At 42.1% G+C, this 27,991-nt stretch overlaps 1 protein-coding gene across 3 annotated transcripts in view; it reads right to left on the bottom strand.

The window, feature by feature from the left end:
* Positions 1 to 27,991, bottom strand: part of RBFOX1 (RNA binding fox-1 homolog 1) — a 1,962,586-nt gene that overhangs the window by 108,985 nt on the left and 1,825,610 nt on the right. For all 3 annotated transcript variants that reach the window (XM_032460724.1, XM_032460725.1, XM_032460726.1), the window contains 4 exons: positions 17,540 to 17,683; positions 9,428 to 9,481; positions 2,049 to 2,141; positions 201 to 261 (listed from right to left, as the gene is read on the bottom strand). In XM_032460724.1, coding sequence (XP_032316615.1) covers positions 201 to 261; positions 2,049 to 2,141; positions 9,428 to 9,481; positions 17,540 to 17,683 — 352 coding nt within the window. The remainder of the gene's footprint in view (positions 1 to 200; positions 262 to 2,048; positions 2,142 to 9,427; positions 9,482 to 17,539; positions 17,684 to 27,991) is intronic.

Below are 27,991 nucleotides of genomic sequence, written 5' to 3'. Positions count from 1 at the left end.
GCACTTACCCTGAAAACTAAACGTGCTTTTGTTGTGAAATGCATCATTAATTCAGGTGGTTCTCTGTAGCAGGTCAGCAGTAAAGACACAGTAGCCATGCTGAAGCAAATATGGGCTTGTTGAAACAGATTCCCCATTTAAATTACTTAAGAGATTTCAAGGCAGAGACGATTTCTTGTAAAAGACCAATCTCTACTTACCATTTGTATAAGGGTTGACAGTCTTTTTATTTGTCATTACACGTGCTGTGGCATTATTTACCTATGTACATAGAAAACTCAAATGAGCACATATTCCAGGCCCAGCCCACAGTTCAATCAGTTGCATGCATTACGACTGTGATTACTTATTAAAAAAACAAAACCGAAAACTAAAATGCATTTTAATTTATAAAAGGCAGTAAGTAGGTGCATAACAAAATCATCCATTTTTATAGTTACATTTACTTCATAACCATTTTAACTTACAAATCATTTCAAGAAAGCAATGTCACATCATTTAAAAGTTTAATAAGGAGACAGTAAAAGCAAATGAAAAGGAATTGCATAATTGAAGATTTAAAAGCATGCGTGTACTCCATGGTAACACAGAAACAATAAATATATTTTTTTAAACATAAAATAAGGTTCTTATGAAGGAACATGCAGTGGAGTAGAAGAGGGGAGAGACAAGGTACAAGGGAACATAAATGTCAAAAAAAGGACAAACAAGTCTTAGCCGTATGCAACACTTTAAGAGGGGAAAACCATCTGGGAAGCCACATCTAGCATTCCACACTTGGAACAAGAGCCTTTGACATCGCAAGAATTAACAAGATCATTCAAGCTTTAAAGTCACAGCTAACAAAAGGGTAAAAGAGAGGGTGCATTGTTTAACACAATATGGAGTTAACGATCTGAGTAAGATGTGTGCTGGTCATCTCTCAATCCAGTCAGTGCCTCCCAGGCTAGCTTAGAACGTACACTCAGTGACAGGCGTACCATTATCCAAAAAAATAGAGCATCAAGAAAACTTAATACAACAAGTCAAAAAAATTCACGTGGTATATATATGTATATAGAGATATCAGCACTAAATACGTGAAACGGCGGATGGAGCTCACCACTTACCATTCACCACCATCGCCAGCATGGGTTTGTGTACAGTTACCATGGTTACTGAGAGTTTGGTGAGGGGCCTAAGGGTTATCGTCGAAGGGGGGGAAATGAAAGGCAAAATATGCAACATCTTACTCCAAAGACTAAAGCATTTGTAAGTGGTTTTTTTTTTTTTTTTTAAGTTTCAACAAATACGACCCTGTGGTCATTTTGAGGGAGATCCAGTGGTACAAAGAACAGATTCTGAGTATTGGAATTTTAGTGTTTGCTTTTTGTTTTTTTTTTTTTTTTTCCCATGCAGAGGGGCCAGATATTGAACAGGAAATCCTGTTTGGTTATTCACTTTGTCATCAAAAGAATGCAAAGATTCAAACTGGCTTCTTTAAAAGAAAGAAAGAAAAAAAAAAGGAAAGGTTTCAAGACAAAGCCCTTTCATTTTTTTTTTTTTTTTTAAGCAATCATTCTTTTCGAATGCTATTTCTTTCACAATTTGGCTTAATTTGCACACCACTGTGGATCCCTCGTCAACCCTGCAGTGGAAAGAAAAAGAAAATCAAAAAAAAAAAAAAAAAAAAAAAAAAGGAAGAAACTGCTCTGTATTTTGTTTTATTTTGCCACACTCTCGCCACTGTTTGGAACCTACTGCACCCATTGTTTATAAGACATGGAAAATAAAATCATAATTAAAAAAAAAAACCTTTCAGATTAACCTTTTTCTTTTTCTCACTTTTACTATCCACCTTTCAGCAGTCACAAGAGTAACATCATAAAGTAAAATTAGAAAAAAAAAAGTAAGGCCAGTTTTCCTTTTTATATATAAATATATATATATATAAACAATGAAAAGGGAGTAGGGTCACATACAAGACACAGTGATGCATCTGGAACAACAATGAGCGTGAAGCAGACACTTATAAAAAAGATGAAAAGGAAAATATTTTGGACATGCACCTCGATTTTACGGCCCTCTACCACGGTGCCGTGTAATTTCTCCCTCGCCCTGTCCGCATCGGCACTATTTTCGAAAGTTACGAAACCAAATCCCTGCATGCAGGAGGGAGAAGGGAAAACAACATGCAGATTATTATTTTCAGTCAACGACCACTGTGTAACGTTCTCTCGCTTTAATTTCTATTTCTTGTCCTGGCTTCAGTTCTGTAACATGCAAATTAGAGAAATTATAAGAGTACTAAAATGTGCAATAAGTAAGCGACAAATGTGAACAAGGTCTTTTTTTTTTTTTTTCTGTCACCCGTTAGCTGTAACCCCTGAAGAATTAAAAACAAAAAAAGAAATGACACCGAAAATACCTTTCTAAATGTCACTACAGAAGAAAATAAATCTAACGGAAAGAAAATGAGATCAAAATAAATTTAGTGTCTTCACAGAGAAGAAAATGAAATAACGAGGAAAAAAAAAAAAGGGAACCACTTTCTTGACATGCAAATTAAGAAGAAAAGAAAAGAAAAAGGTGTGCACGAAATTCAACAATGAATGCCAAAATCTTCTAACATCGCCTACAGAGTCATGCCGTGTGGTTTTAAGATCATCTCTCCTCCATGCAGTTTTAGGGTTATTCAAATTGGTCAATTCTACAGCCTTTACTTCTCAAAAATAAAAAAAAAAATCAGAAGCCTAAAAAAAAGGAAAGACCTTTTTTTATAATAAATCTTAAACTCCTTGATCTAATAAAGGAAATAATCACATAAAATGAATAGAAATAAACATCAACTGATTAATAACGCAAACAGTTCAAATCACGGTTTTGCATTAATATTTCCCCTCCCTCACCCTCCACGTAACGTACATGCCTTTGAATTTGTCAACTTTCCCGACTACTTTATTAACCAAAACGGGAAATGTGTCGACATGTGGTAAAGTTCTAAGACATTAGGCTCGTATTCATTCATCAAGTCAACAGGTAGAAAACAGAAGTTTCTCTAATTGAATATTATTTATGACACTCTGGGTACTTCTTTTATTGATCAATAGCAAATACACCCTTTACTGCACCACTGGCATATTTTGTTTTGCTATTTCAGCCTCAAAAAACAACCCCCCAAAACGTCACATTGTCAAAAATCCATCCTTTTTCTTCACTGACACTGTTCCTAAGAAAAGTACAGAAAATGACACATTATTTTTAAACCCCCTAAAAATGTTTGTACATTTTGTTCAGAGATATACACCAACCGTTTGAAACAATTCCAGTGTAAATTTACCCAGCTCGTTCTGGTGCTCACAGCGTAAACTGGGTGAAATAATGCAGTGTGTCCAGACTCCTCTTTGAGTTGGGTAAACTTTACATAAAGGAAAATGCTGGCTTTAAGCTTAACTGGGGCAGGATGACAGTCACTCTTGCTAATAAAATAGACAGTCATTACAAATCACAGATAGTCATAACCAACTCGTGTTAACTCTCAATCCCTCACTAGGTCGCTAAAGGGATCTCCAAAATTCAGGGTCTTCAGAGAGCTATCAGCCCATGTTCTACCTAAGAGAGAACTTTCCAATATTAAGGTGGGCTCATTGGCAGAGGACGCCTGCTGTGGGTGTATTCAAGGTAGGCTAGCTGGTTATCTGGTACAGGGACAAAAAAAAATTAATTTTTCACTTGGGGGTTAGATGGCATTACCTTTCCTCTCTCCCGCGGTGAGGATCTGTGATGAGGACAGGTCTGAATTATTTGATTAACATAAGATTATACGCTGCCTAACAGAAGGATCCTACTTAGCCTTGTCCATCACTGGCGGGATGCCCACACTTGGTTCTCAAATGTATGTGCTGATTAGTTTGGAAATAATAACTCTTCAATGGCGAAAGATAGAATTTGGAGGGTTTGAGCTATTTGATGGCTCTGGCTCTTAGCCACTGGGTCCCAAACTTGAGAGTACACCTAAAGGACCTGGGGAACATATTAAAAGTTCAGTTTCCTGAGCCCTGACCATATCTATTGGATCAGAATCCCAGAATGGAGCCCAGATATCTGTTGGCTGGAAAAGTTACCCTTGTGGTCCAGCAATCGGGTTTCCGTGGCCTCTCATAACATCAGCAGCCTCAAGAGAAGGGTTCAGTTCTTTGAACGAAGCAGAATATTTTATTGCCAACTTAGGGAGTGGAGTGAGTCTTTGAGGTGAAAATCTGTCTGACTTGGCTATCTTAGATGTAAGCATACAGGCCAAAGTCCCACACGATAAATGTTATCTCCCTGCCCTCTTAGCCTCACACGCTAGCGTCCTCAGCCACGTCACACACTTAATAAGTAATAAGGGAAGTGAGGACTCCGGCTGTATCAGGGCCAATCCTCCCACTAGGCGAGGAGAGAAAATCCGCAGTGTGAGTCTTGCCCATGGAGGGCTTGGTGGCACCTCTCCTGCTGATGAGTGACCAGCAGTCACTGTTTCCCGTGGTGGGACGAGTGCAGCAGGTGGCACCGAACGTTCCACCCAGCTGTCTACCACGATCCCAGTGAACTGAGTCATTGAGATTCTGGGCCAGCCACACTGGCCTAAAATTGGCATTAGGTATGTCAGGGAGCGATGAAGGTGGGGATAGAAATGTATTCTGAATCCCAAGTGCATAAACTAAAAAGGAATTCCACTCCATTCTCACATTCTCACTTGGATTTGAAGTAAAAATAATATATGGATTTTTTTTTATTAGTATGCTTACTCTCTCTCTTTTTTTTTTTTTTTTTTTTTTTTTTGAGCAGCTCAATACTTCTCATTTCAGGCTGCTGAGATGCTTAGTTGAGATTTGGCAAAGTTGGGTTCCAGAAGGGCTGGCTCCAGAAACAGTCCCCCGATACCAAAGGGATTTTCCTAACTTTTTCATTGGACCATCCTCCCTCCCACCCAGATGAGAAATGCTATGATGTACTTGGGTCAGAAGATGGCCAGATTCTCATAGGGGGAGTTACCCTATAATCAGAGAGACCGTCACCTGGCCATTTTCCAGGTCCCCTCTCCACCAAGCACAGGAGCTAGGCAACTTTGAAAGCAGGTTGTTTCTTTCGACCCTCCTTGTGGTCAGAATTCTATCTTACGCAAGATGCAACTGGCGGTTCTTACAAATATTCTGAATTTCTCAAATCTCAGCCTTCAAAAGGGGAACGAGAGGAGCACCTTCCAGACTTGCCCCAGAGAGCGCAGAGACTGAGTGCAAAGCTGATGCGTAACCCTGGAAAGGTCAAGCGTGCAGGAGGGGCTGCTGTGGGTCAGGGGAGGCAGGGTTGAGCGTCAGATGCTTTCTGACTGGGGGAGGAGAGACATTGCTCCTTGAATGTACCTCCACAGAGGGGTGGAGCTGAGAGGAAGCGCAAGGCTGCAGGAGAGGGGAATCTGGGACGTTTGCACCCTGTGACGGGAAGGCACGACCCCTGTGCAGCTAATGGTGACCCTAATGCGGACCAGCTGTGACTTGCTTATTTTAAAATCTTTTTGTGAATCATAAATTCTGACCTTCCCGTACCCCGGGGATTTTTCTAGTTTGTTCTTGTGGTATATGTTTAGGTGACATCTTCCCTTTTTGTCTTAATACGAATACAACATTTTACTGCTCAAATACTCTAAATCACCCAGAATGGATGTGTGCACTGATTTTTCCTCTTACGTAAAAATCTGATGCCTCTAGTTTCTGGTGTTGAGAGTACCTATCATCTGTAAGAAGGGAGCTGCTGATAAGGGTCCGAAGGCTCATTTTCCTGGGGGACTAAGCACTTCGCACCCCACTTCTTCCTGATCACCTTTGCACATAAAGCTCCTTCTCTCCGGAAGACCATCTTCCCTCCCCTGAGAAATTCTTACTCATCTTTCACTTGCAGTATAAATGCCCCTTTTTCCCTGAAGCCCTCCCACCTTCCAGCAAGACTGGTCTGCCTGCTTGGAATCTCAGCAGCCTCTCATTCGCCAGAGAACATCGCAAACTTGATGGCACTTGTTCCTCTTAATGGTCTCTCTGTCCGGCTACTCAGGAAAGTCTGTGAAGACAGGAAGCACTTGTGTCTAACTCACAGCTGATTCACCCATCTTGTACCTGGACCTGTACCTAACACTACAGACATCACTGAATCAAAGAGCAGGTGGTACCTTTCCCAGGTATATTAAAAAGTAGCTGTATCTGACTGCATCCTCTTAATAAAACAATTCAGAGGTAGACAAAATGTTTTAAAATCTCCTAAAAGGTGAAATGAATTATCAGATCTCTCACCCCCAAATGCTACCTCATTCCATTTTCAAAGTCTAGCCTATCTCCCCGCACCCATATTTTTAAGGATCTTTTATTTCTTCAGACATACAAACCATAGTTATTTTATATCCTCTCTCTGATTATTTCAGTATTTGAAATGGCTACAGATTTTTGTTGTTTCTGCTGGCTCTGATGGTAGATTCTTTCCTTGTGGTGTTTGTGAAAAGGCTTTTAACCTGGAGATGCTCGTTCCTCTTAGGACTTGGTCTACAGGAAATCCTTGAGGGCTAGTGGAGTTGCATTGCTGTAGAGCAGAGAAGCTTGGCCCAGGTGACTCTGCCCCTGTCATTCCTGGGCATTTGCAATGTCCCAAGACATTCTGGCCACCACACCTGAGTGTGCATGTGTGTTTGCTGGCGTCTAGTGGTTAGAGGCAATGGATGCTGCTGTAAACATCCTTGGCATATCTTTTTTAGACATGATTTTTAAATGTGATCTTCTTGTTTACTTGCTATTCATATATACATGAACTGCTTGCATCCCCAGGATAATATGAGTCCTGTCTGGGTATGTATAGATGTGTATGCACACACATACACACACACACACACATCCACACACCAGACACCCACAGAACACACAGCCATCCTCAGGAAGCACTGAGTGACTGTCTCGGGGATGGTCCCCAAAGAAAACGGGCAGAAGAAGATGAGCTCCTAGCTCATAAGGGCTCACCCATTTCCTGGCTGCCTCTCCAGCACCAAATGATGAAAATGAGGTCATGACAACAGTTCAGATCTCTCAGCCATTAAAATGGAAATGCTCCTCTAAATAAAGCCTTCTCTGGTAAAGGGTGATGTCAAATCCGAAAGCTATTCCTGCGTGAGCCACTGGCTTCATTTAGCAGTTCCCAACTGGACTGTCTTGCTCACATTCCAGTACAACCTACACGGCCAGCTCCCACACCTGCACTGGTCCTTTCCGAGGGAGCAAACCGACCGAGAGAGGCTATTTTTGATGTTTCCTAATGAAAAAAAAAAAAAAAAAAAAAAAGGCAGCTTCACAGCTTCACAAAGTCAGTCTCTGGATGCCGCAAACTTAAACAGTCTTATTCCTAAAGCCCCGGAGGCAGGCTAACCGTGGGAATGACGGAAGAAGTCTTAAAAATAGTGCCACCATTGTACTTTCAAAGTAGCAAACGATGTTCTTCTAAGGTCCCGAAACTGCTCTTGAAAAAACCAGATAGTCTCCTCCAACGGGTAAAAGTTACAAAAACAAAATACAAATGAAATGTAAATTAAAAATGAAAAACTGTAAAGGCAGTAGTGCCATGGACTCAGGATTAGAAGGAAGTTGGCTGACACCCTGGGTCATCTTCTATCATTTTTGCTGAGAACACATCAATCCAGAATGAAAGGAATCAGGCACAGTTCATTTTTTCCTCTTCATGCAACTTGGCTTTACACATATAGAAATAGTCCTTGAAATGATTTTCAAAGAAGAGCAGAAAAAGAGTTAACTTATTTTTTCCCAGCCTGGAGGTCAAACTACTGACGTATTACAAGAACAACTATAAAATATCTCAAATAACAGAAGAGCGACAAGATCCCTGAAGTAACAGACCCAGAGAGTGTAATGGATTGATTTTTTTTTTTAAAACTCATCTGGCAAATCACAACATCATTTTGGCTGTGGAAAAGAGAATACTAGAATTTTCTTTTCTCAGTTCAATCAACAGCATCCTATTCGGTTAATATGAAGCCTGTGTAGTAAGGAGAAGGTGCAGACTGCCCAAGGAATAATGTTTGCTTTGTCGGGAGGAGGTGGCTGCTACACCCAGGAGACTGACTCTTGCCACCTTAGAGAAATCTGTTCTCAGTAACCCTCTGGGATACTGGCTTGTCCAAAATTGCCTACGTTAAGTAAAGCGCTGGGACAAAACCCAGCATCTCTCTGTGTTTGGTAAGCAACGTCTACGTCTCTCAATCTCCGCTTTCACAGTCTGGGGATGAAGGAAGGCTGCTGAACATTCCTGACAGCCTGGGGAGTGGCAGACCAGAAACAAGGCGGAGTTACTGCAAGCGTTCACTTTCTAGTTCTCAAGGTCAACACCTGTGTCCTTTTCCAGCATCGTTCCCTGTTATCACAGTATCCGCTGCTATGCCAAATGCACTGCTTTCCTCGAGGGAGATTCTGACAGCTCTCTTGAGTTTTCTGTGGGTACAGGTACAAGGACACTTTAGCAACTGCGTAACATCAGTGGGCAAAGGGGTAGTTTACATTTAAATGAAGTGTCTGCGTGTGTACGGGAAGACACAGTGTCTATAGCTTTAATGACAGTCCTGGAAGGTTTGTTAAAACGTGGATGACTGGGCTCCAGTTTCAGAGGATCTGATTCAATAGGTCTGGGACCTTAAGAATCTGCATTTCTGATAAGTTCCCAGGTGATGCTGACACTACTGGTCTGGGCTGTTCAATAATCACTGATACTGGGGATGTTCTGGAAGAGTTTGGCTTTTTTTTTTTTTTTTTTCCTCCCAACACATTTCCATTTTGAAGATTCAGAGTTTCAGTGTATAACCCCTGATTTTTACTAACATTATTAGCTCTAGGAAAATCTACTTAAAAACTAACTCAAGACAACGGCAAATTGCAAAATGTGGATTGGTATATGTACTAATGATTCAAATTATATTCAAAAGGTTGGTGTATATGAGATTTTTCGCTTCTACAACCCAGGAAAATAACTGCACTTTATTAATACAGAATAATCACATATTTACCTGCTCATGAGACTATCAACTCACTTTTTAATATAAAGAACATAATTATCACTGAAAAACAAAAATGTAGCAACATTATTTTTTCAAGCATGGGTAATTTTCCTCTGGAAACTTGATATATTGACATCTATAGATACATAAATACATAAAGCAGAAATTTTAAATTATCCCCTCATACATTTTAAACTGAATGCAATGCATTCCCCACCATTTTGGAAAACGGGAGGTGGTCCCTAAAGGAATTCCCACTGAAGTGTATTTTCATAATGTGCTGATTAAAACAGTGCAGTTGTTTCCCCGTATTTATAACAAGCATTTTAAAATAAGCTAAACAATTCTAAAGTGAATTAAGTCGCTTACCTTGGAGCCTCGCTCATTAAAAATAATTTCAACATCTAAGATTTTACCAAATTGCTGCAAAGAAATAGAAATATTTTATAAGCAAGAAGAGAAATGGAGTAAATCATACTATGCACATGGGTAATAGTTCCCCAAGTCAGAATTTTTTTTTCTCTTTTAATATCAAGGTTGTACATTTTACGTTGTTCTTTCATTAAATGAGGTGCTTGAACTGAGAGAAATACAACCACGGGTATCATTTCAGTATTGTGGTATCGAATGAGATATCATAGTAGGGGCCTGGTACCAAATACTTAAGCACGAGGTTAATTCTATTTCCCTTTATGTTGGAGTGATGGCTTTTCAGCTTTCCCAGGCACTGAGCAGCAAAGCTTAAAAATGACCAGTATGTACATGGTCCCTCCTAGGCTATGTCACTAGCCACTGGGAGAAACATCCTTGGAGAAGTGAGGTTTTGATAGTAAGATATCCAACTAGAATATGATGTTGAGAATTCTGGACCTTAGCTAAGAACAGCCAAGCCGTGTAAGAAGAAGTAAACAGATAAAAGGAAACAGACACAGATAAAAGGAAAATCCACTACACAGGCACCCATCACCATCAAGACAGCAGCATAGTTCTGATCTGTCCTCAGGCTGAAAGGCACCTCTCTCAAGATGATTCTCCATATTGTTAAACAAACAAAGAGATTTTAGACAACGAACATGAACGGGCTTTCTAAAAAGTGGAAGAAATGCAACATACTCACATCTAGAAACAAAGTTTCAGGTTACAAAGACCTTGGGGAGCCAGATAAAATACAGACGCCTGGTTCAATTTAAATTTCAGAGTTTTCTGGGTACATATATCCCACACAATATTTGGGACATACTTGTCCTTAATAAAATATTTGTCACTTGAAATTCAAATTCAATTATGATGTCTCGTATTTTTTCACTTACTATAACTAGTAACTCACTACACTAGTTGTCCTGGTAACTAATACACATCAAGCAGTCCGTGGTTTACACTTAAAAAATGGGAAAATGGATTCCGAACCAGAAGAATCTGATAATGGAAAATCCTTTTTCGTGATGTGGGAACCCTTTCAGTTTTTCTAGATCACACAAAGTCGTGTCGAGCAGGCGTTTTCTGAGTGTGGTCTGTTCTACATGAATGCAGGTGGGAGAGGGTGGCATAAAAGTATGTGACACGACCCTGGGGAAAATCAGATAGAAATTTGACCCTGATGCAGAGTGAGAGCAAATGCTCCCTTAAGCGATGAAAATAAATAAAATAAACAGAACAACATAAAGTAATATTTCCATCCTCTTGTTTCCTTATTTTGAGCTTTCCTATTGTTCCATTTGCTTTTTTGCAGGCTGGATTTTTATGGCATCTTTTATTACCCTAGGAGGTTCTGCATTCTGTCTCTCTCCTCTGGGTAGAAAGCCTTATGCAGCCTCTATGTAGCAGAGGAGAGAGTGATTGGGAGGGAGGAAAGAAAAGGACCCAACAATTAGAACCCTGAGAATTGGGGGCAGCTTGCCTGACCAGTATGCTTCACTCATAGAACACTGGGAAGCCCAGAGTGTCAAGGAGGTCTTCCTAAGGTTAAAAAAAAATTTTTTTGGTGGGGGGGAACATACAGAGGAGATCATCTGGAATATACAAATAAATCTACATTCCTTGGAAAGACAGAAAAAAAATATACATAGTCTAGTGGAATAGAAAGAGCTCATAACCTTGGAATGAAAGCAGCTCTTACAATGAGAAAAAGAAACCCAGATCTTACGTCATGCCATGCCAGAGAAACGTGCCCATCTCTCAGGATATGCACTCGGCCAGTGGATTACAGGCTTGAATTTTTCTTGTTGAGTGGAAGCACTTCTCTAATTCACAGAGAAGTAAAAGGATTGAAAGAAATCTAGAGAGGAAGGCTTGACCAGGAGAGGAGATGGAAGACCTACACTGCTGACATGTCCTATGGAAACACCAAGAGACTTGCAGTAACTCGCCCTGTAATTTGTGGACACTTACATATTCATTTGGTCGAGAGAATATTTTTCCAGAGTGCACTCTCAGTGCCCTAGATTTGGCTAGAGAAAATCGTTAAACATAAGAAGAAAACTTTTCAGATCTGGGAAATGCAGAATTTGCCGTTGAAAGGTGAAGTGAATTTCATAGTAAAAACAAACAAACAAACAAACAAAAAATCCAGCTTTGTGAATGCCTCAGAAGCAATAATTTTGATATAACCTCCTTAGAATATTCAGTCCTATCACAAACGCTAGCATATTTATTTCAGGCTTAAGTCCATGGAAGCACACAAAATTATGGATAGAGATGCTTGAAAAGGACTTCCTCTACCACCGTGAAGCAACTGTCATCCACGGAACACTCTTGAAGCAGGCAACACAAAAACACTTCCTTTAAAATAAGATCTGGTTGCGATAGAACCAATCAAAAAGTAATCTCAGCATGTGTCATTCCCTTAAATGGCACAGTGACACCACATGCCCTGAAATGGTCTCAAATGTTTGCCTCTTTGGCAGTTGCCAAGGGGTGGATGTTTCTCAAAGCCAGTGAAACAAGCCGTATGAAGATCGCTGATGTCAGCCCCATTTCCGAGGCACTTGTGTGCTATATTTATAGTATCAACAGTTTAATTGGGAAGTTGGGTACTAATGATGTAAACACAGCTGGCACATTTTCAATTTAAACAGACACGACTCATTCGCAGACATAAGTGGGATTTGTTTGCTCAACACCGATGCTCAGCCGTGTTCAACAATGGCTCGAATCCATGTGAGGCATCTCGGTAAAATCCAGCGTTGAGGATAAAATCCGGATGCTTTAGGGCACGCGTTTGGGCAAGCATGTACCACCCTTTTTTAGACATTCTCAGATCAAATAATATGTCTCTGAAAAACTGTGAAAGGCGTTCAATGGAAACTGCGTAAAACATGAAAGTAAAGGTTAGTTCAAAGAGGGGGCATGGAGGCTAAGAAAGGCAGCGTCCCAGTTTTCTGAGGGTCGCCTTCATGATTTGAATGCTGAAATAGAGGCCCCTGTCTCATCCGAAAAATGCCGTCACTAACATGACATCACGGTAGGTGGAATCTGGCATTCACATTGCAGGGGAAGACATCTCTATTCTGTTACTGAAACGGTGATCTTATGCTTCTTTTGCATGTCCAGAAAGTCATGTGACCTGGTTTTGGTGACAATAGAGACATCGGTGGATCATACTGATGACCTGAAGGCCCGTATTTTGATAACAAAAGAAAGGCTGTGACATTGACATGGGTCTGGTAAAATCTGAAGCCAGTGCTCCGTGAGCAGCTGTTTCTGAAGACAATTCTAGGACGCAATGCCTTGTATCAGTGGTCTGGGTCCATGATAACCACCTCTTTCACTTGAAACCCAGACACGCTTACTTTCAAATACTAGGTTAAATTAAGCTTTTTGTTCAGAAGTAAGAACTTGTGACCCATTTGGTGGAAATCCATCCATTGCGTTCATAAGATCATCAAGAATGCAAATGTAAAGGAAACACATGCTCTTTTGTGATCCTTGACGTGGTCAAGAAAAAAGTAGCTGGGGCCAGAACCAACATCCCTTCCAGTAAAACATCCAGAACTGATGCCCCAGATAATATAAGAAATCCATTCACTCACATGCTAACTGGTGTTTTAAAAAGACCTCTGGTTTCCTCCTTGGATATTGTGGCTGCATAATTTTTTTGACCAAGGAATGTTCCTTCTTCAAGAGATCGAAAAAACAAACCAACCCAAAATCCAGGAAATCTAAGATGACCTGGATGATTTAATGCCAAACACTGAAACAAAGGCTCCAAAAGAGAAGGATATAACCTCAAAAGACTAAAAATAGACTTACCATATGACCCAGCAATCCCACTCCTGGGCATATATCCAGAAGGAACACTAATTCAAAAAGATTCCTGCACCCCAATGTTCATAGCAGCACTATTTACAATAGCCAAGGCATGGAAACAACCTAAATGTCCATCAACAGATGACTGGATAAAGAAGTTATGGTATATTTACACAATGGAATACTATTCAACCATTAAAAATGACAACATAATGCCATTTGCAGCAACATGGATGTCCCTAGAGAATGTCATTCTAAGTGAAGTAAGCCAGAAAACCAAAGAAAAATACCATATGATATCACTCATATATGGAATCTAAAAAAAAAAAAAAGACAAATGAACTTAAATATAAAACAGAAACAGACTCACAGATATGGAATACAGACTTATGGTTGCCAGAGGGGAGGAGGGTGGTGGGACGGGACAGACGGGGAGTTCGAGATTTATAGATACTGACAGGCATATGTAGAATAGATAAAAAAGATTATACTGTACAGCACAGGGAAGTATATTCAAGATCTTGTAGTAGCTCACGGTGAAAAAGAACATGAAAATGAATATATGTATACTCATGTATGACTGAAAAATTGTGCTGTACACCAGAAATTGACACAACATTGTAAACTGACTATACTTCAATAATAATAATAATAATAATAATAATAATAATAATAATAATAAATAATAATAATAAAAAGATAGGGGCAGAGCTTGCAGTACAAACCATTTAAAAAAAAAAAAAAGAGGAGGAAGTGAAAAACTGTGACGGGAATGGTGAAAGAAAGGCAACCCAGATTGTAAGGAAGAGTCACGAACAGCCACAAATTAAAAATAAAGTGGGAGGCACCTGCAGGAACCGTCAGGTCTGTAGAGCTGCAAAGCTCATGGCTGAATTATTAATGGTTACAGACATTGATATGCACACTGCTTGGTTTTAGGCAGTTTGAGAAAAGAGGTTGCTTTTTTTTTTTTTTTTTTTTTTTTGCTGTGTTTAGGTTCTGGTTTGAAATCCCCACGGCCATACTGAACAGAAGAGACAAAGGAGAAAGGCACAAAGATCTTTGTGAGGGTGTTACTCTGCCATCGCCCTCTTTGTAGCCCCTGCCTAAGTGAAGGGACAAGGGTGAAGCATAGCAACAAAAGGAGAGACAACATCTCATGTCCCAGTGACTTGGAAGACACCTGATTGCTTGACTGGGATTAAAATGTAATTTCTTAGAGTAACTATGACCTGAAAGTGGAAGCTGAGACAGGAAAGAAGGGGGCATGGACAGCCATTCAAGAAACGACACAGCGATTAACAGCAGAATGGCAGAAGATTCAACCCCATCCAGTTGGCCCTGAGGCTCAAGACGTGGGAGATTTGACATCTAGTAGACCTTGAGCTTCATTATACGCCCATTGTAACATATTAGCATAGTGAATAACATGCCCACAGAAGCCATGACAGCTCCAAGGCTGACCATAAAAGGCCAAAGAGTAGGCAGTGGCCAAATTCCTAGGAATCCCAGCCCCTTTCCCAGGATAGTTAGGATGGTCCTTCCACTTATTAGCATATGGAACTACTGAGCCCATAAAACCTGGCAACACAAGCCTCGTGGCCGCCCCTCGCTCCCTCCTCTTCGGAGACGGCCTGCACTCTGTCTAGGGAGTGTGTATCTACTTTTATTTTAACCTGAGCACCCAACACCGACACCTCATGGCCTTCTGCCTTCTGAGACAGCCTACACTCTATGCAGTACGTATCTCTCTAAATAAATCTACCTTTACTCAACAGTGGCTCGCTCTTGAATTCTTTCCTGCACGAAGCCAAGGACACACACTTGGCTGGGCACATCCCAGGGGCTCCATCGAGACCTGGGACACGGCCCTCCTCACGCCCCACATCCGTTTTTCCCGCATCAAAACCATGCTGAATTCTCCCAAACGGAGTGCGGGGAGTCAGTCAGAACATCTACAGATGCCTTTGACCACGATTCACACTGCTAAACTATCAGATCATCAGAATGGGTTTTCCTCCACTGATGTTTGGCCAGGGAGAATACATTTTTGTAGTATTAAAATTCCATTTCTTCAGAATGGTGGTTGTAAACCAAGGAGGCCTCAGAGTTAGTGCAGAGTCCAGGAATCTGTAGGTGCCTGATAATTTTTGTGGACAAAACCTCCCCCCTAAATCTTGTATACATCTTAAAGTGGACACAGATGCACTTTGTGATGAGCAGAATTGCTCTCAGAATTTCTGAATGTGTGCTGCATTTTCTGAGTTGATAGATAGATACTCAGTGTATCTATCAGCTTGTCAGTTTCACATCTTGTCAAGCTGGCTTGAAAATTTTGACTTTCCCAAAGAGTGGCTCTAAAACCAGTAGATTTTGATCAAGGCTTGACAACTGGTAGTACGACCCGTCTTTTGGCAAGACTTTGCTCTGTGCCAGCTGGCCTAACCCCTGAGAAGAATAGAGAGGCTCAGATATTCATGCAAGCAGGGAGTCTAGCTGTCACTATTTTGAATACCTCCCTGACGTGGCAGTGTGTCCCTCCGGTAAGGTTCAAGATAACCAAGAAGACCAGTCAAGGAAGAGCACCCTCAGGGGTGGAAGTTGGGGTGTGTTGCAATGAGTGACACCAGACAGGAGCACAGGATGGTCATTAGGAGGACTGAATTCAAAGCCAACGTCCCAGTGACACTTGATGAGTAAAGACAGATCAGGGAGCAAGACAACTTCCTAACCCGACGTGACCAAAGGGATCTAATTCCTCTGGCTGCCCATCATTCAAACCGGGTCTCACTGCTTTACACACACTTAACCTTGGCTTTAACTTTGAATGCTCTGCACTTTTCAAAGTCGTCTTTGACCTGAAAGTGCCCGAGGGTATCTCTGCTCTGCAAGAGTTAGAGGGCTCAATTCAAGGTTATTACCAAATGAGAGAGATAAAAGAGCAGAAGCTGACCTTTTCCTCTGAAATGTCAGGATTCAAGCCTGGGTATCTTAAACATTAGGACGCTGGTTCTGCTTTTGTGTCAGATGCATCCTTGATCAACATCGTGCATGTTAAAGAAATAAAATGTGCATGCTAACCGCACCATGGCAGAGAGATGGCCCAGAACTCCCCTCTTCACGTGAAGAATGAGATCTACTTGGCCCAGAACTAGGCGTTCAAGTTGGGCTTCTTCTTATTCCTTTTGTAATATTCGCATCCATCCAAAAACTCTAAGAAGGAGAATCTCTAGACAGCCAACCTTTATGCTAAGTCAAATGTTAAGGATGTCGTTCTGTTCACTGACTCCGCAGATACTTCCCACCAATTCTGGGCTCTCATGGACAAATAGATTGACTGCATTTGCAAAAATGAATGCTGTCCAAGCCCTGTCATAGTTTTGTCCTTTGGTGGAACTGAGCCCAAAGAAATGGCAAACTCATCCCTTCCCAAGGCAGAGAGTGCAGATCTCATCCAGCAGGGTCACGGTGCCCCATGAGCAAGCAAGCCTAACATTTATTTTATTTTGTCTGGGTTGGTGGTGGCTTCTGCCCTGCTCTGTGTTTCACCATGATGCCTGGGGAAGGCTGTCGTTTGTGGCATATGACATGACATTAAGAACCTCTGAATCCTCATCACTGATTCCAGGAGAAGGTATATTGCAGGATGCAAGTCAGACTCAGAAATCTGTAGTGTTTTTGTGTGGCTTGATTTTAATGAAGTTTTCTGCAGAACTAATTATTCTCTACAATCATAGAGATTTTCTTCAATTCTCTACTCCTGTAGAGAATAATTGAAATCTAAGTACTCCGTGCCTGGAAAAAGTTAAGGTATGCAGGGATATATCATGAGTCAGTCTTCCCAATAATTTGACAATTGCAATAGAGAGAAAAACCAAGATGACTCATAGTGGTTATTTGAGCTGTGATGTGGGCTCCCAGGCCATTCGATTGGGAATTATCAATGGGCTTGTTTCAACAGTGTGTTACCTGGGAGCCCATTTTCCATTTGACATTCAAGTCACCAATTAGAACAACAACCACTGGTCAAAGTGGAAATGTGAATATATGCACAGAAATTTATACTAAAATCATAAAGAGATCCCGGCCAATGGACTAGGATCTAAAATGCCTTTATTTTCCCTGCTACGTAAACACCTCACCTTTGGAATTATGAATACCACGAACTGACATGAGGAGGGAAGGATTCTGGGGACCCCAGAGGAGTCCACTGCAGAGGAGAAAGGCAGTACTTACACCAAACATTTGTCGGAGGTCGGGATCCCGGAACCTGAAGGGGATGTTGGAGACATGCAGCCGCTTGGGCTGGGACTTGTTTTCCGTGTTTTCAGAAGGTTGTGTCTGGGGCTGGCCATCCGTGGGTGCCGCGTCATCTGTCTGCTGAAAGAACAAGAGCAAAGCAAAGAGGCTCTGAGTGGACCCGCAGGTTCATTCCAATGTGCCTTTGCTTCCCCTAAATGGGAGGAAAATGCCAGAAAAAAGGAAGAAGGACAGGACAAAACCGCTGAGTCATTCACTCATTCACTCAACAAATATTTATTGAACATCCACTGAGTGCCCATCATGGATCCAGGATTCAGCCGTGAGCAAAGGAGAGAAGATTTTTACCATCATGGATCATAATTCCCACGGGGGAAGACAGACAACAAACTCATTAAATGAATACAGAGCTGGCAGAAGGAGATAAGCGCTGTGGGGATAAAGCCAGGGGAGGAACTCGCTGGTACTGGGGTGGGTAGGCAGGGAGTTTTAATGGGTAATTAGAGAAAACCTCATCAAGAAGAGGTTACTACTCTAAAGGTATCCTTTCATCCAGGCTGTCCAACATCTCGAGCTACGCCCACATCATTGTTGAGGCTGTAGAGATAAACTATGAGTAAGTCTCATAAAACATTGGAAAAGGCTGTTTTGTGCTCAGAAGTCTAGGTAACCATCTGATTGACTTAAATCTTTTTTGAGGTTTTCATTGTCCATTCCTTGACCGTGCAGACCTGTGCTGCTCATTACAGTTGACCCTGTGTTGCTATTTTGATTTAAATAAAATATAGAATTCAGTCCTTCCCTCCCATGAGACACATTTTCACATGCTCAGTAGCTACATATGGCTAGTGGTTTGCATGTCGGACAATGCAGACATAAAACATCTATCTAGAAATTCTGTTCACCTAAATTGGTGTAGACAATGTTACATTATCAGCAGAGCTCCTTAATCTGCCTCTCACTCCACTCTACCCCCAAATAAAAGCCTGGATAGCATGAGATTACATTAACACCCCTGTAGAGGCAGGGACTAGGAGAAAAGTCATGGCAACACTTGTGCCCCCATATAGGCAGGAACCGGGAGAAAAGTCACAGTAACATTTGATTTAATCGTTAAAGACCGTTCCCACACTCTCAGTTCTAGAGTTCACTCAAGAGAGGCTTCATTTCTAGACACTTTCTCTGCAATTAGCATGTACTGTCTCTAGGTGGCAGTAGACGCCACCCACACCAGGTAACCTGCTTCTCTGAAACCACGCTAGGAAATCGAGGTGGAGGCCCACCAAATTTAGCATCAAGGGGTTGTCCCATCCTATTTAGGAGCAATTGAAAAGCACGCACCTGGGACAAAGCTGTCAATGCAGGCAGCCAGGTGTAAAATAATAAAGACAATCGTATAAAGTGAAGTCTCTATATAAAGCCAAAATAACATGGGCATAATTAGTGACTTTCTCATCAACTCTTGTATTTTTTTTTTCTTTTCTGGACAGATTTCATTTGCAATCTCCTTCCTAACGTAGCCTGAATTGCATTTGGAAGTCAAGACCTTCCAGTGGCTGGCACACTACTCCTCTAAACTGGTCTGGACTCAAAAGCCCTACCAGATAACTTCCTTCAAGTTCTAAGTCCCACGTCATGAAGACAATGTACTTGGTCGTTTTGCCTATGCTGTTGGACTGAATGCAGAGGATGGTGGTAGTTTTCTAATCTGGAAAATGACCAATAATAATAGTACACACCTTATAAGGCTCTGTGGAGGCTGAATACCGTAACATATACCAACTTGGCAGATACAGTCAATACGTGGATAGATGGATGGCGATTTTTTAAAAAAATGTCAAAAGAGAGGTGTAAAAAGCCTCTTGAGAAACATAAAGGAAGGGTTCTCATTTGCTTATGAAACACATCTTTCCTGAGCAACTACAATACACTGGGCATGGAAGTTCGTCCTCCAAAGCCCATGCAGTTCTCAGTTTAGTGGAAGGGCGGTTAAAAAAAAAAGACAGCTATAACATAGACTATTAAGAGATGGGGTCAGAGCGAATCACAGGGAGCTGAGTAAACTTAAATCAGGGACACACTACACAGCTGGGGTTTCTGCAGGCTTGCCAGTACCGGAGGTTACATTTTCAGGAGGAGATGTCTAAGTGAAGAGGTGATGACAAATGCTGCAGCAGCAGAGGGCAAAGCATACGCCAGGCTGCAGAGAGGAGGTACAATCTTGTTCTGGATTCAGGAGAGAAGGTCCATGTGGACCTTCGTGTCACTGGTTGGAGGGGGCACGCACAGAGGAAGGGCACGAACACGGCAGAGGTTGGATCATGAAGCACCCTGTGTGTAGACCAAGAGGGTAAATTTCACCCAAAAGGCTAGGAGGAGACACTTAAGGATTATAGCAGGGGTGTGACATGACCGGGAGGAGACACAGGCTGAGCCATGTGGTAGACAAATGATAAATGCTCGCTTCCTGGCTGGCTGACTCACGGGCTGAACGGGTGAATGGATTACGAGTGTATGAATAAACTAATGAATAAAGGAGTGACCCATCAGTCTTGCCACCTTCAAGCGATAGTCGGAGAACAGTATTATGACATATGAGACCCAAACAGAGCAGGCACTGTGTCTTCTCTACTGGTAATATGAGGTCTGGTGACACATCCATGAGATGGAAAGGATCTTGAATCATGAGATTGTCACTTCCCGAGGGACCAGGGGTCTTACTAATCTAACACAGGATTCTCTAAGTTTGCAGAAGCAGCAGCTGAGACCTCAAGCTTCTAGCCCATGTTTGCTTTCCCTCCTGTAAGAAGTTGCTGTTCAAATGCAAATTAAAACCAGCTCCTTCGCATCTGGAGAAGGAAACTTAGATTTGGATTTGTGTATAGCTGCTGGATGTTTCAGCTTAATAAACCTAATTAGGAATTACAGAGATTATGATTAAACATATTAAGTGATTAATAGCATTATGCTGCTCATGTGAAAATTAAAATTAATCATCTTTAGTCAAACAGGACTTTGGAGAAATCTTTGCGTTGTTTCCTTTGATAAAAACATACAACAGTCAATTAATCATTTTGCAGCGTGCGCCTATGTACAAATGCGCATAACTCTTATTCTGAATACCTGTGCGTTAACAATTGATTTCTAAAGATAACACGTGAAATAAAAACTAAACCCAAATTATTTCTGACATCGTAGGGGAATGGGAAGTGGAGGACTGTCAGGATCCAGAGGTTGAGAAAGAAAAACAGAAACAAAAAATATCTTTTAGATTGAACATGCCAGCTGCTATGGTGCAATAGGACACAAAGATGGGATGGCAGTGAGGACCAGATGTTGGGGGGAGGTGAACAAAATAGCTACTCCAGAGCATCAACCACATTAGGAGTAAAGAGACCCGGGGGGTGTGCCTTCCTGACCCTCCTCTTGAGTATTTCAGGCTGTGAGCTTTCCTTTGTGCTGGGAACTTCCTGGGAAAACCTATTCAGAACATCCCTGTGGGTGGGGATGGTAGAGCTCAGTGGTAGAACCCGTGCTTAGCATGCGTAAGGTCCTGGGTTCAATCCCCAGTACCTCCATCAAAAGTAAATAAATAAACCTAATCACCCCTGCCAGAATTCAAAAACAGAATATCCTTATGTTTTCTGTCCCTCCACTAGTTTCCTAAAATATTACCAAAAACCTGCTGGCTTAAAGCAACAGAAATTTATTCTCTCCCAGTTGTAAGGGGCAGAAATGCACAATGAAGGTGCCCTCAGGGCCACGCTCCCGCCGCAGGCTCCGGGGGAAGCCCTTCCTTGCTCTTCCAGCTGCTTTTGGTGGCCTCTTGGCTCGGTGGAACCGCACTGCTCCAACCTCTCATCTTTGTTTGGCCTTCTTCCCTCTGGATGTTTGAGTCTCAGATCTTCCCCTGCCTTTTTCTTCTTACAAGGACATTAGTCATCGGATTTTGAACTCACCCTAAATCCACAATGATCTCATCTTGGGATCCTTAACTTAATTACATCTGTAAAGACTTTTTTTTTTTTTTCCCCCCCCAAATAAGGTCCCATTCCCAGGTTTACAGAAGTCAGGACATGGACATATTTTTGGAAGGCCATCATTCAACCCACTACATCCCCTGTTAAGCAAACATACCAGAAGTGCTCGTAGAATGAGTCGCTGTTATCCAGGGAGTGGCTGCACTTTTCCCCATTTCAGGGGGCATGAGGATCTCAAGAGGGTTGGCCTCAACCCAGATCCAGAAGAAAGGACAACGTCCCCGCTAAAGCTGCCCCAAGGCTCTCACTTGTCACTCTCGTCACTCTCATGAGTTCCCTAAAATGAGAAGAGACTCAAGACTTCCCTTCCAAGGCCGGGCTCCCAGCCCACCTGCCTGCACCGGCATCTGGATGCAGTGACGCCCTTCAGCTGGGCTGAGAAGTGCTCCACCAGCCTCCTGAAGGGCCAGCAGCACTCAGAGGACGAAAATTGCCCTGCAGGTTCCCCACCCACGTGGATACGCCTCTCAGAGAACTCCACTGAAGCTTATGTCAGAAGCACAGGGTGAAATTTCTAAAGACAAAAAAGTAAAATAACGGGAAAAATCTACAAAACCTACACAGGGAATGAAATACCTCGGATGTGTCTTTCCGAAAGGCAGGGACTACCTGGTTTGCCATTACATTCCCCAAGGCGTATGTATGCCTGTCAAGGCTTAGTGGGAATTAATCATTGAAAAAAGAACTCGTGATTTATCTGTGTCTGATTTTTTAAAAAGTCATTTTGGCTCTAAAGTGGGACTCAGCTGAATTGGAAATGCAGCTCGTCACCGCGTTTGGAAGATCAGAAGGTGGAACGTAAAAACCAAGCAAATGAATCCTGGCCCACCCGCTCAGAGACTGGAGGCAACTGAGAAAAGAAAGGATGTTGGAGGTGAGAGCTGAATGGCCAGGGCACCATCGGTCTCAGAATCCTCACCCTGCTCTAGGACACTCAGTGTGCTCCAGCTCTGACCCCTCTGCTTCCTGCTGCTCCCCCCAACTTGTTCTTAGGCCTCTTTGGTCTCCCCTTAACACACACATCACGCTCCTCCTTAGTCTTTGCACCCGTTTACTCTTCCCTTTGCCTGGACGGTTCTCTCCCCAGACACCCATGTGGCTTGCCCTCTCCCACCAGTCAGGATCCTGCCCAGATATCACCCATTGGAGAAGTCTGGCCCCATCATCTAAAACAGCTGTGTCAGCATCTTTTCTTTTCATGCCCCAATTTTTTTTGTCATAGCTCATATGACTGCTAGCTTTTCTACTGTGTGCTTCTGTTAATTTCTACAGTCTCTCTTCTCCATCAGAGTGCACAGTCCATGAGACCAGAGACCACAGAACTTCCATTCACTGTTTTATCCCCACCCCCAGAGCAGTTTCTCAACAACAGAAATGTTGACATTTGTGGCTGGTTAATTCTCTGATGTGGGGACCGGCCGTGCTCTATAAGATGTTCAGCAGCATCCCTGGCCTCCACCTGCTCTGTTACCAGTGGCCTACCCTTCAGTTGGGACAACCAAAAATATCTCCTGGGGTTCAAATGTCCCAGGGGGGACAAAATTGCACCAACTCAAATCGCTGACCTAGAGCATGTGGTAAGTTCTCAGTAAGTATCTGTGGCATAAATGAATAGCCCTGGTTTTTACCATGAGTGAGCTCCATGAATGCTAACGTCATGTCCCTGGGTCTAAATTTGTATGTGCCTAAAATGATAATTGTATTTATCTATCCTGGCCCCTTCACCATGGATTCCTGAAATCAAGATCCCATGAATAAACGGGATAGTTATCATCCTTATTATTCATGGTATTAATAACCATTAGCTTTGATTCTTTATTTGTCAGGCCCATGGATGCTGATGACTCTGAGATGCAGCCTCCTTATCATGCAGGAAAGGTTGCAGGACCGTACATGGATGTGAAGTCCATTAATCTCAAGAGGTGGGTTTCCAGGTAGCTCTTGGCAGAGGTTCCCAAATAAGCTCATTAGAACAGCAAAGCCAGCTTCTGGCCCAGTTCGAAAGCCCTGTTAGGAGGCAGGACATGTGCTGTAGAATTTTTCCTAATAAACAAACTCCCCAGATATCGGCACAGGTTATAAATGTTAAGAAAACACCACCCGCACTTTAATCTCCTGAAGATCACTTAGCGCTTCCGCTAAGATCTTAATAAAGAACCGCGGGGCTCCCTCTGCTATAATCGTTCCTAATTCAGTGAATAGCCCTAAGCAACCCAAGGCTAATCCTAGTGAAATTGGATTTTGATATCGACCAATCCAGGGATGACTGTTGGAGAGAATACACATAGTTGTGTAGAAGTCTGCGCCTTGCAGATCCTGGCCCTGCCCCACGGTTTCCTCTCTCCCAGCCCAGGTAGGCTCTGCTGAGTTCACCTGTGTGCCATCTTCTGGGGATGACCAGGTATCCAGGAGTAGAAGCACAGGCAAAGGACTTTTGTAGCTGAGATATAACCCTGTTCCATCACTTACTAGTCCAGCTCCTTAAGTCTTTCCGAATCTTAGTCTCCTTGGCTGCAAGTAGGGATAAAAGATTTCCATCACAGAGTTGCTGGTGGTCCCAGGTTGCTGGAAACAACCTAGATGACCACCACAAAGATGGATGAGTAAAATGTGGTGAAGAAGTCAACAGAAATTTGAATTCAGAGAGAAATGAGAGATTTGGAAGCACAGTGTTGAGTCTGTGTATGGGGGGGGGGGCGGACAACGGTTATAAATCAACAAGAACTGTACCAAATTACATTTGATGAAGGGGAACGAATGAGGCCACCCCAAAATATGCCTCTTTGGCATAATGATTATTTCTGAGAAACAGCAGACAGGAGAAGCTCTGAAAACAGAGTAGAAGTTACCTTTTTGTAAGAGATCTTTATAAGAGAAAGCTCCATTTGTAAGGGTGTCTCCCTCTAGCTCCCAGGAAGAGAAGGATGACTAAATGTCTAGAAACTCTTATCAATGGGAAGGTGACAACTTAAATCTGCATCACAACCATAGCCTTGTTTACTAGGCTTTCCCTGATACTCTCCTGTAACTGGCTCCCACACCAACATCTCTTTTTTTCTTTAGCTGGAGATGATATTTAAGGGGGTGGCTTGGACCATTTCTGGGAGTTGTGCAGTTTTTCTGGTTATCTCTCATGTGCACAGGAGGCATACATGTTATTAAATTTCTATTTATTTTTCTCCGGTTACTCTGTCTTTTATTACAGGGGAGTCTCAACCAAGAACCTAGAAGGGTAAAGGCAAAATTATTTTTCTTCCCCTGCATGATGGAAATCAAAATGCATATACTCACAACATGGCACTAGAAATAGTTCAAGGACAGTGATCAAGCACTTTAGAGCAACCCTGTCCAATTAGATAAAATGGGAGCCACATACATAATTTTAAAATTTCCAGAAGCCACATGTCAAAAAAGTAAAAAGAAACGTATGTTATTAATTTTAAGAATATATTTGTTTTAACCCCATGAGTAAAAATATTATATTAACATACAATGAATGTAAGCAATATTTTATGTTCTTTTTTTTTCCCTACTAAATCTTCTAAAACTGGTGTATAATTTGTATTTAGGACTCATCATCTCCATATGGACACTAACTTTTCGTTGGAGTCATCTGAGCTCTATTTAGGCTTTGAAAAATTGACAGTTGAATACCCAAGATTTTCAAAACATACCTAAATGGCTTCCAATAACTAAATTGAGTATCAGTGTTTCCATTAAGTTGAAGTTGAGTCAAAATAAAAATCTAGTTCCTCAGTCACATCAGCCACATTGTAAGGGCTCAAAGGATACCCATAGTTTGCAGAATAATGGCCCCTTCGAGTGTTAATGTTCTAATCCCTGCAACCTGTAATTGTGTAACTTTCTATGACAAAGATGGAATTAAGGTTGCTAATCAGCTGACCTTAAATAGAAAAATGATGCTGGATTATCTAGTAGGCCCAATGTAACTACAAGGGTCTTAAAAGTGGAGGTGGGAGGCAGAACAGTCATTGAGAAGGACTCCACCTGCCACCCCTGGCTTTGAACTTGGAGGAGCAGATCGTGAGCTGGAAAGTGAGGGTGGCCTCTAAAAGTCAGAGAGGCCTCTAAAAGTCAGAGAATGGAAGGGAAGGGATCCTACCCAGAGCCTACAGAAAAACAAAGTAATCCTGAAGACACCTTGATTTTAGCCTGGTGGGACTCATGCCAGACTTCTGACCCCAAACTATAAAATAAACACATTTTTGTTGTCTAAATCACTGAGTTTGTGGTCATTCATTGTGGTGGCAACAGAAAGACAATGCATTCCCTAATGAAAAAGCAGAGCTACAGAAGGTTCCCATCACTGCTGGAAGTTCTATTGGATGACACTGCCTTAGAGCAATGGTGTCTTAGAGAGATGGGAGTAGCAATAGGCTTAAAAGGGAAGAAAGTAGGAAAAGAGAGAGAGAGAGAGAGAGAGAGAGAGAGAGAGAGAGAGAGAGAATGTCTTCCTTAAGGTACTGGTGATGGGATGCTTCAAAAGGAGAGATATGATTATTTGAGAGTCAGCTCTCTGTAGCTAAGCTTTAAATAAAAATATTTTAAAAACATGAAATAAATGTAGGATGACAGTAACTTTCTCATGTGGTATTGTAAGAATTAGAGATAATGAACACCACAAATATAGGACTGTGCCTCCTCATGCAGTTGGTTCTACCGGTGGCAGCTGTCACATTTGTTGCTATCATCATCATTGTTATTATCTTTACTGGTGGTTATTATCTTCACCCTGTAGATGCATGTTTCTTAACCTATTTCTGTGTTCATGGACAAGCTAAGGGCTTTATGAAAGCTATGGACCTACGCCCTAGGGGGAAAATGCACTGACACTTGAACTTCACATACAATTTCAAGAAGATCACATGCATGGACATCCGTGCATCCTGGATAAGGACCACTGCTGTGAAAGTGCATCTGCCCCCCCCCCCATCCTAAGCTGAGACATTGGAAGCTGAGCAGTACCATCCACTGGTCACTTATAAGCTAGTGTGGAACTGCCTGAAGAATCTGAGATAAAGCATTGAAAATCAAACCTTGCTGAAGTCTTACTGTGAGCCGGGTGTCTTCCTAGGTGTTTTTACACCTTATCCCACTGACTTACCATAAGGCCACGAGGCTCAGAGAGGTTAAGTGACCTGTCCAAAGTCACACAGCTAGGAGATGGCAGAGCCAGAATTAAACCTAGGATATCTAACTCCACATCCTGGACTCTTTTCAGCCCTCCATAGCCTCTCAAGGTCAAGGTGAAGTGGCTTTGGGAAGCCCAAAGACAGCCCAGCCCTAGAAGGCAACTGCAAAGCACTCCTACAGAGGAAGAAAGATTCAATGAAGTTCTAACTGCCTGTGCTCTAGGTCTAGAGATGAGCTCTATGAATAGGGCCTTATCATAACCAACCAACAAAGCAAACAAAACCAGGCAGCTTAGACGCCTCCTCTGAGCTCCTAGACTCCTTGTAACCCCATCTGTTGAGACTTTATTAACCATAACTTAAAAAAAAATCAGTTTACTTATCTCTCTGTCCTCTACTAGAATATGAACATCCAAAGATAAACACTATATCAAATGCACTTTTGAAGCCCTTTATGGTGTCATGCAGTAGGCACTCAGCAAATCTTTATGGCATCATTCCAGGAAACCTCTCTGGGTCCAGCTTCCTTCTCCAAGAGCATCCCCAACTCTGCCATGACGGTATCAAAATTCAACATCCAAGACATGACACTAATGCAGCACGATTCTACCCACCACCCCCCAGTCAGCCTACTGAATATTCAGCATCTTCCTCTCCCACAGACATCCTCCCCTCTACGCACAAAGCTCTTACCAGTGATAAATAAAAAGTGTACTTTTCAATAGCCAGCTGCTTCTCCTTTCTCCACCAATCAAGTTATTTCTCAGAGAGAAAAGCTTGTGAGTGTCTTCCAGGCATTATTTGATTAAGTTGACAATATTATGTGAGCGATGGTTGAGTACCCACTGCGATGTACTTGGGACCAAATTGATTTGTGTAACGAACACTTGCCCTGTCTCTCCTTGCAGCCTGAATAGCGGTCTTGATTTAGCCAGGACTGCCGGGCGCCAAGTGAATTTACAGGGTCCGCAGTCCCTCTCTCTCAATCTGGAGAGAATAGTGGGAGCGGAGCACGGACGGGCATAATTCAATACATTGTACTATAAGCTCAGAAAATAATATCACGGAGCTCTGCAATATACCTATTTGATTTGATTTGTAAACCTGATAAAAAAGCAATCGAGAAAAGTTCAGGGGGAAAATATATATGTTCTAAGCAAAAATGTAACTATATTGAATGCGTGCAAAAGCCCAAAGAAAGGAGTCGGGGGTGGGGGTAGGAAATCATGCATACT

The sequence above is a fragment of the Camelus ferus genome, chromosome 18 (genome assembly GCF_009834535.1).
Source record: "Camelus ferus isolate YT-003-E chromosome 18, BCGSAC_Cfer_1.0, whole genome shotgun sequence".
Lineage (NCBI taxonomy): Eukaryota > Metazoa > Chordata > Mammalia > Artiodactyla > Camelidae > Camelus > Camelus ferus.
This window is presented reverse-complemented; position numbering and strand designations above follow the sequence as displayed.